The sequence below is a fragment of the Monodon monoceros genome, unplaced genomic scaffold (genome assembly GCF_005190385.1).
Source record: "Monodon monoceros isolate NGI ecotype Baffin Bay Population unplaced genomic scaffold, NGI_Narwhal_1 Super_Scaffold_21, whole genome shotgun sequence".
NCBI classification, from domain to species: domain Eukaryota; kingdom Metazoa; phylum Chordata; class Mammalia; order Artiodactyla; family Monodontidae; genus Monodon; species Monodon monoceros.
The window spans coordinates 53856552-53872814 of record NW_021703778.1 but is presented as its reverse complement, the minus strand read 5'-3'; the positions used below and the strand labels follow the sequence as shown (position 1 = coordinate 53872814).

General features: G+C 36.0%; 1 protein-coding gene across 3 annotated transcripts in view; it reads right to left on the bottom strand.

Moving 5' to 3' along the window:
- Positions 1–16263, bottom strand: part of UBE3A (ubiquitin protein ligase E3A) — a 92632-nt gene that overhangs the window by 58528 nt on the left and 17841 nt on the right. Inside the window, exons 2-3 of one of the 3 annotated variants that reach the window (XM_029237093.1) lie at positions 5786–5849; positions 3039–3158 (exon numbers count right to left, since the gene is read on the bottom strand). In XM_029237093.1, coding sequence (XP_029092926.1) covers positions 3039–3058 — 20 coding nt within the window. In that variant the 5' untranslated portion in view covers positions 3059–3158; positions 5786–5849. Of the gene's footprint in view, positions 1–1463; positions 1535–3038; positions 4293–5785; positions 5850–16263 lie in introns of those variants that run through there. The other 2 variants (XM_029237094.1, XM_029237095.1) reach the window with 2 other exon arrangements.

Below are 16263 nucleotides of genomic sequence, written 5' to 3'. Positions count from 1 at the left end.
TTATTTTGGAAGACAAATTTGAAAACAAGATTTAATGGTTAACAGTTTTAAAAGTTCAACATGTGAAAAAGTGATCAAATCAGATTGCCATACAACACATTTATTGTAAGGGCTAGACTAATAAAAACTCAGTTCTCTTTTTTTTTTTTTTTTTAAGGAAACTGTAAACACTATATTTAGATACCAACATACAAAGCAGTGTAATAAATCATAATTATTCACAAAGTCAAATATTTATAATAAAAACCCACAACTATGAAACCTTCTACAGCCAAGTACTGGTTATCTACAATATCAAAAGTATTCACTGGTATTAACAGTCCCAAACTTTAGATGAGGGATCAGCAAACTACTGCCTGGGATGACAAACTAAGGCCTGGGTTGGCCGCCTATTTTTGTAAAGTTGTACGGGCACAGAATCACGCTCATTTATTTACGGCTGCTTTTACATTACAAAAGCAGAGCTGAGAAACTCTGTCAGAGACATGTGCCTCACAAAGCCTAAAATATTTATTACCTAGCCCTTTAAGAAAAAGTTTGCCAACCTCTGCTGTAGATAATTCAAATTTCAATCTAATACCCTTCTGAATTTTGAGACACTTAAGTCTGTTTTACCATTCTAACCATGATTACCTTATTTCAACAATGAAAGTAGCTTTCCCTGAAAATACACTGGCAGGATGTACTACCTGTCAAAATTGTACCATCCTAGGGTATTAAAATTTTGCTGTGGATAACTGTGAATTGACTTCAGTTATAAATAGTTGCCACTTATTTTCTTTTTTTTTTAATATACTGCTGCTATTTTAAGTAGAAATACTGAAAATTCTAAGACACTAAGAAGCCTTTTATTTTCATTTTGGGGCATGAACCAATTTTGCCTACCCCATCATGCTGTTAAAAATAAATTCCTGTTACTCTATTCACTTTTACATCAGTCAAAATATATTGTATTAAGGTGAATCAACATAATACTGATTTCTAACACTTTTAATTCACAAAACAGGTAAAATATTTTTTAGATGTCAAAAGCTATATTTTCAAACTGACATTACAAGGACTTGATTTGTAAATTTATAACTGACTTGAGACTTCAAATTCTAAACAACTTTTAACAAGAGAATCTTAAAATCAGAGCCACCAGAAAAGAATCTGTTTTCCATATTTCTTAGATTTTAAAAAACTCACTTCTTTATCAGACTTTCAAAATTACCCCTCATTGCAGTGGTCCAAGGACAAGAATGCAAAAAATAAAAATAAAAAATAAAAAAAAATCCAGCAGCTCAAATATTTATTTTAGATCTTCTTTGCAGTATATTTACATTTTCAATTTTGCACAAAATGATATTAGAACTAAAAACTGGGGCATGCTGGAGGTGGCAGTGACTTGGCAGTGACACAAATGCAAAAATTTCACTCCACCCTCTCCCCCAGGGAGCAAGCAAATCACCTTTGTGACACACCTGGTCTCCACCAGCCTTGTGGGTAAGTACCCCAAGATTGCTTCCAAACTTGTATCTCTCAGACAGAAGAGCTAAAAAGTGATGATAACCCCATGTACCAGCTGACTCATTTTTGAAAGTGCGACCCTCCAGCATCAGATGTCATACTGTAAGGAGGCAGAGCAGGCTTGCAAAACAAAAAATAAACCTGCTGGCACTAAGGGAAGAGAGGCAGATTAGAAGCTTTCATACATGTAGGCGGCAAAACTTTCAAAATTAACAGGGAAAGAGAGAGAGGGGAAAAACTGAGGACACAATGACAGGGAAATTAAACTACTACTGCAAAAAGGTAAGATACAAGCAAGAGGAAAAACAAATCCAAGTCTCAGAAGCACAATTTTTAACTGCTGCAAAGTTTTGAGATTCTGAAATGGGATAGAGGTTAAATACATCAAATGGTAACTACATTCTATTTTCCAAAGTCTATTCTCTAAACAAGAGGATATGTAAACATTAGCACCAAAATGTCATGAAATTACTGTAAATAAACTAGATCACTTAACATTAACATATATTAACGTGAGCTACCAAAAACCACTTTAAGTCAAACCAAGTAATTTAAACCAATTCAGTCAACAAGAAGAACAAAAGAATAAGGACTGAAGATTATTACCTTAAAACGATCTATCCTAGGTCTCTTAAACAGAGTTAGCATAATTGTTTTTTACTCAAAACAAAAATTGTTTTTTAATCAGAGAAAGGTGAATATACACTGAACAAATAGAAGCACCTTTTACCTTACAGTGAGCAATAACAGTACCTGCCTGAATAAATTTCTAGTCATTCTGCTTATTGTATTCTGTCTGTTTTATTCTAAATATTCTAAATAATTAGAATATTATTTATTCTAAATATTTTACTAATTTTCTAAATAATTTACTAAAGAATATCCTAAAATTAGGATCCAAACTCTCAAAATTATAAAATACCTAAGATCTAACAATAGTTTCCAAGCTTCAATTTAGCCCCTGAAGAGTCTCTTTATTCTTTACTCTCAAGTTCTTAGAAGTAAGGATCTGGTACATATTTTAATTTTACCAAATTGAGGACATATAACCAAAGGAGAAAAAAACCCAAAAAGTATTGACTTAGGTTAACCTAAAGTTCGTCAGAATAACAAATCAGAAAAGAGATTTCTATGAGGTCCAGCTTCTCTAGCCTGCAAGCCCTTCTACTGTAACTCTCTAGGAGAGACAAGTATACTAGATTTATTAAAACTCTCACCACATAAAAAGCACACTTTAAAATGCATATTAAGACTTTTTTCATAGTTTTTTTTAATGTTCATAATAAAATGTTTATTTAAAAACTAGAAACTTTTTAGAAATACTTTCCTGTTTATTCATACAGATAGGTCTGGGGAAAGGGCACAAAGTATTTTAGGAAGGAGATTAAATGGAGAAGCAGGTCAACTCTTAGGTCCACTATTCTTAGCAGGCAGTATTCCTGCCAACTGTACATTTTCTTCATTTTTTTTACAGCACGTATTTTACAATGACAGCCTTTTAAAGGCTGTAAAATAACATTTAAAATTACCTTTTACAAGCTGTGGCCATTCGGTGACATCAGGGTGATCACAGCTCTGAGTCACTGATTAAAAACAGGTTGTCACACCAGTCTAGCTGCTAACTTGATCTGAGCGTAGGTTTAATAACTCTAATAAATTAAACAAATCTTTAGTTAGAACACTTTAATATATAAACCCAATTCATTGTTCAAAAATAATCTTCAAAGGTTCAAATTAGGTGCCAATGCAACAACCATCAGAAGAGTAATTATAGAAATGCTTTTAAGGACTATTTTCCAGCATTTTTTTTTTCCTTAAATGATTTCTTCACTTGAGAAAATATAATAATCTCCTGTACTTTTATGAAGTGTTACAGTTTACAAAGCACTTTGGTCAACGGCATCTTAAGTCTAAAGATAATTTGGGCTCTACCTATTCAGAGCAGATACTATAGAAAGAATTTAAAAGAAGAAAAAGAAAAAACCAAGCAGCCTTAGAGTGATTAATTGACTTGCCCAAGATTTTAGTATTAGCATTGAAGCCAGGACTAGGATTAAAAACCCAGATATACTGACTGCCTATCCAGAGTTAGTATTCTGTGATTTCATTTAGTTTTGCTATAGAGTCTCATGATTTAAATATATGAACAAAGATTTAAAATATGGATTGACACCCCACCATTACAATAATTTAAATGGGACTAATAGTAGTACAGTTTTCCAGGTAGTCAAATGCTTAATGGAACAGTTATACACCCACACCCACACAGATACACACACTCACACACACACACACACACACACCCAGTCTATTCCTACTTATTCCATATTAAAATAGGATAATCTAACATTAGCCAAAACTCCTTGGGTATTTCATGAAAACATGTTCTCCACATCAGCCATAAACCCACTAATATTCAATTTCATGAGAGAGAATGGCAAAATATGAAAACATTTCCTCCTCCTTCAACCTAGTATCTTTTGATCCTCTGACTTGGCCTTAGCTGAACTTTCCTGATTCCTGATTATCATGGTTCACATTTATCAGGCATCCTAATCACACTGTAGTTTCAGGCAAAGATACACATCCAAAATATCCCAGAATCAAGAGCTCATGTCGTGCAACTAGTTTTTCCCCTGATGATTTCCCTACCAAACTATATATCCAGGCCAAATCTGAAAAGTGAACTGAGGAAAGATGAGAAAATTAGGAAAGAAAAAAGAAGATCCTTGATAGTTAACACCTTCCAAGTGACAACAGACAACCACAGAAGGTGGTTTACAGCACGGATCCAGAGCCCTATATAAAATAGCAAGTTATCTGAGAACCCTAAGAGAAGGGATGAAACATCAATGCTTGAGCCCATACCTCTGCAGCCTATGAACTTGGGCTTCAAATTCAGATAAGGGTGAGAGTTTGCCTAAGAATACATTAACTTCAGGGGACTCCAATACAGGCATACTTCATTTTATTGTGCTTCACAGATATTGTGTTTTTTACAAACTGAAGGTTTGTAGCAGCCCTGCATCAAGCATGTCTATTGGTGCCATCTTTCCAACTGCATTTGCTCTCTTCATGTCTCTGTGTCACATTTCGGTAATTCCTGCAATATTTCAAACTTTTTCATCATTATTATATTTGTTATGGTGATCTGTGATCAGTAACTTTTGATGTTACCACAACAACTTGCTGAAGGCTCAGATGATGGTTAGCATATTTTAGCAATAAAGTATTTTGTAATTAAGGTGTGTACATTACTTTTTTAGACATAATGCTATGGCACACTTAATAGACTGTAGTATAGTGTAGACATAATTTTTATATGCACTGGAAAGCCAAAAAATTCACCTGATTACCTTTATCTGCCTTATTGCGGTGGTCTAGGACTAAACCTGAAATACCTGAGGTATGCCTATAACTGGGATTTTTAATCCCTGGAAGATATATTCAAATTTCCCAGATTTTCCTATCATAGTTGCATGTTTTCTAATAAAAACCTAGAATATTCCTGAGGTCATATGGGAAAGAGGTAAGGCGCCCCTGAAATGAACAGTGTTTCCTGTGGGGTCCTCATAAGACTAATAGTGTATGTGGATTTAAAAGATGCAAGTCTAACTTTCCAACCTGTAAACATAAAAATGAGAAAGTCAAAATACCTTTTAACTGATTAATTAACTGAGATGAATTAATTCATTAAAGAGCTACGTGTATTGTGAAAATTACTGAGGCAAGTCCTCTCTTCTAGACCTCCGTTTTCATGAGGTCCAGTGCTCCACAGAGCAGAGGTTCCAGAGTCAGTCTGGATTCAAGTCCCTGTTTGGTCACTTACTAGATGGAAAATCTTGGGCAAGTTACTTAACCTCTCCAAGCCTAAGTATCCTGATATGCAGAACTAAGATAACAGTAGTATCTATTTCAGAGGGCTGTCATGAGGATGAACAAACATATATATTGTTCACAACAGTGTCTGGCACATAGTAAGAGCCCAACAAATGGAAGCTATTATTAACTCATAGCCTAAACAGCCAAGCTTACCCTCTCAACCTTCTTATGCAATTATTTTACTTTTCATAGCATACTAACCTCTTCTAAAATTCTTCAGAATCCCACCTGGCTTCCTCATACAGTCTACCTGGTAGCATAGTGATTTAGCACCTAGCACATGCTTTAAAAATGGCAGACACCCAAATTTGTTGAATACATTTGTCATTATTCTAACCATGGCATTAAGATATACATGCAATTTTGAATTCCAAAAAATAAAACGGAAACATACCATATTTCGCCAAACTTCTGAGGAGCTGGTGAATTCTAAAATCAGGCTCTTACAGATTTTTAACCTAAAATATAAAACACCTCACTCAATTCTTTTTACACAGACAACTGGATGGACAACTTTCATAGAAAAAATTTTTTCTAAAATTTATTATAAAAGCAAATTCATTTGTAATACTTATGAATATCCAGAAACATATTAAGAGACAAATGCCCCTAATGCTGTTGCCAGGATGCATGGAAAGGTGGTTAGGCAGGCCCTGTGGTCTGAGTGCTTTCAGCTGGCAGAACCATGATACCCATTTTCATCCAAAGAACTTACTGCTTGCCGTTTCTTTACTCTTCCCTCCCTCCAAAATGGCTGAAAATATATGAAAACTGTTTAACTACATGCCTCTAATTCCTTCAGATACCTACAGCAATTAAGCTTTTAATTAAATTCCCTGTGCTGAGGACCTGCTGTATTAGGTACATATATGGGCATCTGCCCAACTACCTCCTGAGTAGCAGCCTTTGGCAGGTCCCTTGACCTGTAAGTCTTAGGTGTCAGGTTGTTGTAATAGAGAAAATATTTTTAAAGTATGTAGGACAATGCCGCCTGGAGCATAATAGGGTCTCAGTGTATGGTAGCAAATATTATTTCTTAAATCAAACATTTCATATATCTATCAGAACTTATCAAAAACCAAATTCTGAAGCTTAAAGCATGCATCCAAATAATCACCGTAAATTCTTAACTCATCTGTATATTATCAGAGCATTCCTCAGTTGAACAGGAACTAAAGTCTTTTAATACATTTCCTCTTATTGCATATGAAGAAACCAAGTCCTCCACCAAATAAGGAAACCCACCCAGCATCCTACAGGTTGATGGCAGAAAATGAATATACTATACTGCATATAAATATTTCTTTTAAATTAACCAAGTGTTAAGAGGACTGAGTCTCAAACTCTGTTTTATAATACAATCACCTAAGGAACCTGTAAAAAATGCAGATACTGGGCTTCCCTGGTAGCGCAGTGGTTGAGAGTCCGCCTGCCGATGCAGGGGACACGGATTCATGGCCCGGTCCGGGAAGATCCCACATGCCGCAGAGCGGCTGGGCCCGTAAGCCATGGCCGCTGAGCCTGCGCGTCCGGAGCCTGTGCTCCGTAACGGGAGAGGCCCGCGTACCGCAAAAAAAAAAAAAACAAAAAATGCAGATACTTACTTGATCTCAACCTCCAGAGACTGTGATTCAGTACATAAAATGGGGGTGTGTGAATCTGTATTTTTAACATACATTTCAGGTGATATGCATACCCCAATTTGAGAAACTTTGCCTTAGAAGATTAGGAACACATAATCACAGAATGTACCAAATCTACGAAGATATAGGATAAGTAACAGAAACTGTAAGCACCAGAAATGTTACCTGCACTCTTGGCAAATTTAACCATTAGCACTCTTACACCAGACCTAGTGCCTTTATTTTATTTATATACGCATTCCTTTCCAACAGAGGGCTCAGTCTAATAATCTAATAAGAAAGGAATCAAATAAGAAGAAATGCCTATACCAATCTACATCCACCTGTCCCTGTAACGTTTTCACTTATCCTTAAAATAGTCCATCTGCCTGCTCTCTTTCTCTCTCCCTCTCTACACAGGTGCATACATATTATTATTACATCTGTCATGTCCTTTATCTCCTCTCCAACAGCCCATTTCCTTCACCTCCTTGTAACCCTAGGTCAAACTTAATTTCAGACTACCTTTTCTATCACTTTTTTATTGTGTCCACTCAGCAATCTTGTTCTCCTTTATGCCATGTTTATGGTGTCTTAAATTTATGGGAAAGCTACTCGTTGAAACTCATTAAGTTTTGTACATTTGTAAATTTCACAACAAAAGACTGTTCCAATAACTTTCCTGTGTGAATTTTCCTGTCTTTAGGCTCTACCTCATTCTAGTCCATTCTGCAGTTAGACTAAAATTTCAGAACACTGCTTTCATATAGTACTTTCAACATAATTCCCTCAACTCCATGAACTCTTTACAGTACCATTTCCTTACTCTCCTTCCTTTAACTGCCAGAAAGGCCTGAAAACCGTTAGCTCAGATGCTAACATACAAAACCTTCCACATACTGAAACTTTTCTTATAAAAGTCATCATCATTCTTATATGTCCCAAATCCTGTGGCCTCTTAATCCTACTTTTTCTCTGCAGCATTTCACACTGCTAACCATTTCTCACCCCTCCTGGACTTCCATAATGCTGTACCTGCCTGTGTTCTTCTACCTCTGACAGGAACTAAGTCTCTGCTAGTTCATCTTCCTACCCCTCAATCATAGCCACTCTCCAAGTTTCTATCAATAGCCCCTTTTCGTAGGTTAAGAATTAATTTTCTGTGCAATGTCATCATCCATTCCTATAGCACCTCTCTATACTTAGGATCCCTAACTCTACATCTTTAAGCCTTCATCTCTTGAGTCATAAGCCTGCTACTCTCAATTACCAATAGTACACATGCACTTGGTTGTTTCATTAGCATCTAAAATCAAGCTCAATTATTCCCAAAAAACGTACTCCACCCTGAATGTGCCTAATCTTGTTGTCCTACTAGTTACAGAATGAAAAAAATTGGTGCCATTCTTTATTTTCTCCCCCTCATTTTTATTTAGCCTAACCAATGTATGGTTTGATACTAAAGGTCATTCAAAGAATGTCTACTAGCTAAAACTAATACAATGTTATATGTCAATTATAACTCAGTTTAAAAATATGTTTGAGTGTCTACTAAGTGGATGAAGACATAGTGGTAAAGAAACTAGACAATCTTGTATCCCCATGTAATGGGGGAAATGCGCACAATAAAAACCACAATAAACTAGGTAACTGCAATGCATAGTTAAGTGTTGTGAAGAAGAAACCAGGATATGGTTAAGTGTACATATACAGTATTCTGACTTAGTCTGGGGAAAAAGGAAATACGTTCTTCATGAAGTAACATATAAACTGAGCTTTGAGGCATGAGCAAGGTTTATCCCAGACATATTAAGAAAAACCGTGGAAGGTATAACAGTACCACTACCAGTCCAGTCACCCATTAGAAAATTCTGAGTCATATTCTAAAGAGAAGGCCCCTCTCTTTGCAGTAAAACAAACCGTTCACCCAGTGCTATCAATTCCACCTCAGAAATTCCCCCACACTCCAACATTGCCCCCAATTATTCCTTTGTTGGCTTTGTTCCAGAGTAACATTTCCTATGAAACTATACAAAATTTGGCCAAAACCTGCCAGTCCAGCCTCTTCTCTCAGACTAGACCACACTTGTAGAGAACACATATATCATTCATTTTTATTTTTACACTTCCAGTGCTTGAAAATGTTCACAAAATATACTTCACAGGATAAACATCTTATGAAGAGGAAAGTTTTCTTTTACATGACTTGCTTTAGAGGTCATTTAACTAGTGAATACAAGATTAAAAACAAGTTGTCTGATTGTAAAGGCCATGCTCCTTCCCTTGTACACTTCTAATTTATACCCAAATCCTGTAAATTTTTTCTTTGAAATATCACTTGCATCCTTTTTGCCCCATGCATAGTCATGTTATAGATGCTCATTACTTCACCTAGTTTTACTTTTTCCTCTATCCTTGACTCTGCCACTAGAATTATCTTCCTAAACACCCAAATTTGGCCATATCACTCTCATACTCAAAATCTATACTTTCCCAATGCCCACAGGATAAATTTCAAACTATCATATGAAGTCCCTGCCACCGGCTTCCACCCATTCATACAAGCCTTACTGCCCACTCTATGACATTATTACCAAGTACTTGATCTAGTCCCATCATTGGATTACTGGCTATCACATACTGGCCATCTGTATTTCTAATTTCAATGCTTCTGTTTCTCACGACACTTCACTCAGAAATACTTCTCTCTCCTTTGCTAACTTCCACCCCCCACCCACCTATTATGCCCTGTTTAAAAAAACTCTACTCATTTTAAAGGCTGTATCTCACAGAGTTCTCTAAGCTCTTCTGTAAATAATCACTGTCTTGTCTGGGAACTATATGTTCCTAATACTATAAAATAATTTCTTAATTTCCACCCTAAATTTATTATTTTATACATTATAGCTATCTGAATACGTTTCTCAGTGCCTCTAGCTATAAGCTGGTAGAAGGTAGTGCTCGTCTCATCCATATGTTTATTTTCATAGTAATGGGGATTGTTTTCTTGACACCACACCTCCCTCTACAAGGAAAAAAAAAGGAATGAGGATCATGGCCTGACAAAGGATTCTAAACTAGCTCCAAATGCAATTCATGGATGCACAAACAAGGGTATCCTTTAATTCCAAATTAACACAAATTTAACCCAATGCCAATCTAACAAAAGTTTATTTTGAAGGTCAAACATGTAAGAATAACCATGAAACTTTCATTTTTCTCAAAGAAGAATAATGCCTCTCTTCCAAGAACTTGTTCTACCAGGGACTAAAGCATAAAATATTTTAGTATAATTAAAATCAATACAACCCCTTCAAAAAACTTTGACAGTATCTATTAAAACTAAATCATTTAGTTTAGTCATTTACCCTATGACTTAAAAATTCCACTAAGTACACATCAAATAGAAATGAGTACATATGTTCACTAGAAGACGTTCAGTGGAATATTGACAGTAACAATATTCTTAGTAGCCCCAAACCAAAAATGACTAAAATGTCCATCAACAGCAAAATGAAAAACAAAATATAGGTGGCCCTTAACCCAGGTTTGAATCATGCAGGTCTACTTCTACGCAGATTTTTTTTTCAGTAAATACATTAATACAGTACCACACTATCTGCAATTGGTTGAATTCACAGATACAGAAATGTAAAGTTCTCAAGGCCTACTGTAAAGTTATATATGCAGATTTTCAACTATGCAGGGGATGGGTACCCCCAGCCCCTTACCTAGTTCAAGGGTCAAGTGTACTATACAGAAATTATAAGCAACTGACTACAGCCAACAATGTAGATGAATCTCACAAATATTTTATTTGAGAGAAGCCAGACACAACTAAATGTGACTGTTTCTAATTACATAAAATATAAAAACAGGAAAATCTAATCTATGCTAGTAGAAGTCAGGATAGTGGTTACTCTTGGGGAAAGAGAGGTAGTAACAAAGAGAGCACAAGGGGCTTCAGAAGAGCTGATCTTGTTTCTTGATCTGAATGCTGGCTAAACGTGTGTGCTCAGTGTGTGAAAGTTAAACAAGCTACGTGCACATTTATACACTTTTGTATGTGTACTAATACTTCAATCAAAAGTTTATTTTAAAAAGCACAGTACAGTATGAGCATTAGCTAAATGTTTAAATGGAACAGAAAGTTAAGTCCAGAGAAAGATCCAAAAGTATATGAGTTGCTTCTAGTCAAAAACAAGAAAACTGGACAACACATGAAACAGCTGTGTTCAGACCTTGGATAACAGGCAGTGTGAGACTGATCCGTGAGAACCAACAGAAATGAGGTGAACCCTTCCAATGCTTGAATTTCTTCATGGAGGAGGCTTTCCAACCTCAGTCAATGGAGGGGAAACCCAGTCAGAGGACAGCAGTCTCACTGAGGTAAGAAGCAAGAGGTCAGAGTTGAGGCTGAAGTGGGTGGAATTTTTAATAAGACAGACTGCCACAGAGGGGAGCTATGCAGAGGAAAGTCCAGAAATCTGTCACTTGGGGGTCCTTTCGAGTCTGCCACTATACACAAAACTGCATGAATAAAGGGAAAGACTATATGAAGCTGGGGAAAGAAGAGCTGTGAGCTGAAATATCCCCAGTGCTCATACAGGACTAGGAGATCCCTAAGTTTCTCCCAACCAGAATGAAGAGAATATGCTGACACTGGGGACATTTAGTAGAGAACTAAGAAGGGCCATGCATTTGTAGTAGCTACCAGCCTTAAAGTAAAGCCTTCTCTAGATACACCCTAATAGAGCCTTGAAGGGATCAAGCTGACCAGCGAGTTACTTAGCTCGCTGGCAAAACAAAGTTTAACACTTTAAAAGACAACAAAATTCAGCCACTCAACAATAGACTATAACAATGTTCAGTATCCAATAGGAAAGTACTAAATATGTAAGCAGGAAAAGACAGCCCATAACCAACAGAAAAACCAATCAATAGACCCTGAAATGAAAGAATTGATAGAATCAGTAGGCAAGAACTTTCAAACAGCTATTATAAATATGCTCAAGGATTCAAAGGAATACATGAAAACAAATCAGACGGAACTTCTAGAAATACAAAAAGTAAATAAATATATACATATTTATATAAATATATAAAATATCTGAAAGTATTTGACCCTGCAGGGGAAAAAAAAAAGGACAGTGAAATACAAGACAAAGTAAACTAAAGCACAGAGAGACCAAAAAAACTAAAAATGTTAATGACCTGAAGATAATATCAAATGGTCTAACATTATACATATAACCAGAGTAACCCTGGAAAAGAGTGTAGAAGGAAGAGAGCTAACTTTAAAAAAATACATGTGAAGAAATAATGACTGACACTTTTCCAAATTTGATGAAAACATAAACACAGACCAAAAAAACAAAACCAAAAACTCAATAAATCCTAAGCAGGATAATCACAAAGAAAACCAGCAATGAAGAGAAAATCTTAAAGAAAAGCCAGAGGTAAATAAAAACACTTTAAGTACAGGGGAAGAAAGATAAGTATAACCACAGACTTCTCATCAGAAACAAATGCTGAAAAAAAAATTTGTCAACCTAGACATATTTATCACTTGATATATCACTTATATATCAAGTGATAAATATCCTTCAAAATATGAAGATAAACCTCTATACATCTACCAGAATGGCTACATCAAAAAGACTGACAGTCCCAAATGCTGACAAGAATGTAGAGCAACTGGAAACTCTCATACAATTGTTGGTAAGAGTATAAAACAAAACAACCAATTTGGGGAAAAGATCTGGCAACTATCCTATAACCCAAACTGCACTCCTAGGTATTTACCCAAGAGCAAAGAAACCATACATATCTACACAAAGTCTTTCATACAGCTGTTCACTGAAGGCTTTTCACAACAGCTAGAAACTGAAAATAGCCCAGGTGTCCCTTAAGAGAAGAATGTAGTTACAAACTATTGACACATGCAGTACCATAGATGAATTTCATAAACATCATGCTAAGGGAAACCTTATACAAATAAGTACCATGATTTATATTTATATGGAATTCTAGAGCAAGCTAAACTAATCTATGTTAAAGTGATCACAACAATGATTGACTTAGGGGTGTGGGTAATGTGGGGACAGGAAATGGCTAGGAAGGGGTACAGATTCCATAACTTGATAGGACTTTGTGTTGCAAAGATGTAAGCATTTGTCAAAACACATGGAATGGTATATGTGGCAGACTGTATTTTCTAAAGATGGCTAGCCACAATATAATCCATCCCACATGCTCTTCTTACAAGGTTAACATTGGCATTCTCCCATCAGCTGGTAGGGTCTATGTGACTTCTTGAATTTGAGCAGCCTCGGTGACTTTCAATCAAGAAAGTACGGTGGAAGTGTGTGCTCTTTTATAAGCTAGACTTCTGATGCTAGGTTATAAAAATGCCATGCACTTCTGCCTTGGTCTCTTGAAATACTACTCACTCTTGGAACGTAGCCACTCTACAGTGATGAAGCCAGCCACTTGGCAATGAAGCCAAGCAACCATATACAAAAGCAACATCTAAGTGTTCTAGACCAGAGCTCCAGTTGAAGTCCTGACAGCCAGCATCAATATCCAGATGTGTGAGCAAGCCTTTAGATGATAACAGCCTCAACTTATTAGGTTACCTCAACTCCAGCTCACATGCTTGAAGTCAAGACAAGCTATCCTTGCCAGTCTCTGCCAAAAGTACAGATTCAAAAGCAAAAGAAATGACTGCTGATGTTTGCGGTACAATGAGTTTGGAGTGATCTGTTAGGGAGCAATAGATAACCAGAACAATATACTAAATTCAGTTAATAATACTAAATTTAAATAATACTAAATTTCTAAGTTTTAGTTGACTATATATGATGACTATATACGATGAAGTTAAGGATGAGATATTCTACTATATATGATGAAGTTAAGGATGATATGTTCTAACATCCACAACCTACTTTGAAAAGCATCAAAAAAATAAGACAAATTAATAGATGGATAGATATAAGAGAGTAAATATAGTAAAGTGTTAATTGTGGAATTACATTCTGCAATTATTTCACATCCATGTAAGTCTGAAAATTTTCCTAATAAAATGTTGAAGAGTGAAATAAAGTCATTTTCATACAAATAGAAGCTGAAATATATTTTTGGCCAATAGACCTGGTGCTTTAGAAATTTTTTAATTCTTCAAGTAGAATGAAAACACCACCACATAGAAACTTAGGTCCATGAAAAAAGTCCACACAAATCTACACAAAGGAAAAGAAATGAAAATGGAAAATATGGGCAAAACATCAAAGAATGCTGCTTTTCATTTTTAAATTTCTTTATAAAACAACTGACTGTTTAAAGAAATAATCAGAAATTCTATTCGGGAATTAATGGAAGACTACAATGGCAAAAAGGTAAACGAATTTATAACGTATTAGAATTCTTACATTATACTCTAAGAGGTCTAATTTTGAAGGCAGACTGAAATAAACTAAGGTGCATACTGTAAATACTAGTGCAACCACTGGAAAAAAAACAGAGGTAGGTATAAGCTAATACTGGAGATAAAACAGACTTCCGAAAAAATGCTCAATCCAAAAGAAATCAGGAAAGGAAGAAAAAAAGAAGGTAGTATAAATGGTACAACTAGAAAACAAATAGTAACCTGGTAGTGTTACTATTGAAAATTACAATAAATATAAGTGGACTGAACGCTCAAATTAAAAAGCAGAGACTGTAAAAAATCCAAAAAATGCAACTATACACTATCTAAAAGACTTATTAAATATAATGGCATATAAGTTGAAAATAAAGAGACAGCAAAAGATATAATATGCAAACACGAATCCTAAGAAAGGAGAAGTAGCTATATTAATACCAGACAAAGCAGACTTTAGGACAAGGAACATTACCAGAGAACAGAGACATTTCTTAATGATAAAGAATCAATTCATCAAGGAGATCTTCCAGTCCTAAATGTGAATGCATCTAATAACAGAACTTGAGAATACATGAAGCACGGGGACTTCCCTGGTGGCACAGTGGTTAAGAATCAGCCTGCCAATGCAGGGGACATGGGTTTGATCCCTGGTCCGGGAAGATCCCACATGCCACGGAGCAACTAAGCCCATGAGCCACAACTACTGAGCCTGAGCTCTAGAGCCCACAAGCCACAACTACTGAGCCTGCGTGCCACAACTACTGAAGCCTGCACGCCCTAGAGCCTGCACACCGCAACTACCGCATCCCGCACGCTCTAGGGGCCCACATACTGCAACTACAGAGCCCGTGTGCTGCAACTACTGAAGCCTGCCTAGAGCCCGTGCTCTGCAACAAGGAAAGCCACCGCAATGAGAAGCCCGCATGCCACAACAAAGGGTAGCCCCCACTCGCCGTGACTAGAGAAAGTCCACGCGCAGCAACAAAGACCCAACGCAGCCAAAAAGTTAAAGAATAAATAAAGAAAATACATGGAAGCAAAAATGAAGAGAAGTGAAAGAAAAGATAGTGGGTTCACAACTATAGTTAAAGATTTCAACACTCCTCTCGTTAATTAATAAAGTAAGTATCCCCCCCAAAAAAAATCAGTAATGATACAGAATACATGCCTATCTAAAAAAGGACCTGTATCCTGAAAAGAAAAAGAATGTGCAAAATATTTGGATACTCACAAAAGAAGACATACATGTGACCAATTAATACATGAAAACATCAACATCATTAGTCATCACGGAAATGTAAATTAAAACCACAATGACACTGCACACCCATTATCTGGCAATTATTTTTTAAAAATAAAAACAACACATTAGCAAGGTATTAGCAAAGATGTGGAGAAACTGGGACCCTTGTGGGAAGGTAAAACAGTACAGCTGCTATGGAAAATGGTATATTGGTTTTCAAAAAAATTAAACACAAAATTACTAGATATATTACATTCCTAGATATATACCCAAAAGAACTGAAAGCAGGGACTTGAAGAGATCTATTTTTAACACCCATGTTTATAGCAGCACTATTCACAACAGTCAAAGGAAGGAAGCAACTCAAGTCTCCATCAATGAAAGAATGATTAAACAAAATGTGGTATATACACATAATAGAATATTATTCAGCTTTAAAAAGGAAATGCTGATATATGATGTAACATGGGTGAACCTTGAGGACATTATGCTAAGTGAAATAAGCCAAAAGCAAAAGGACAAACATCACATGGATTCCACTTACATGAGCACCTAGAAAAGTCAAATTCGTAGTCAGAAAG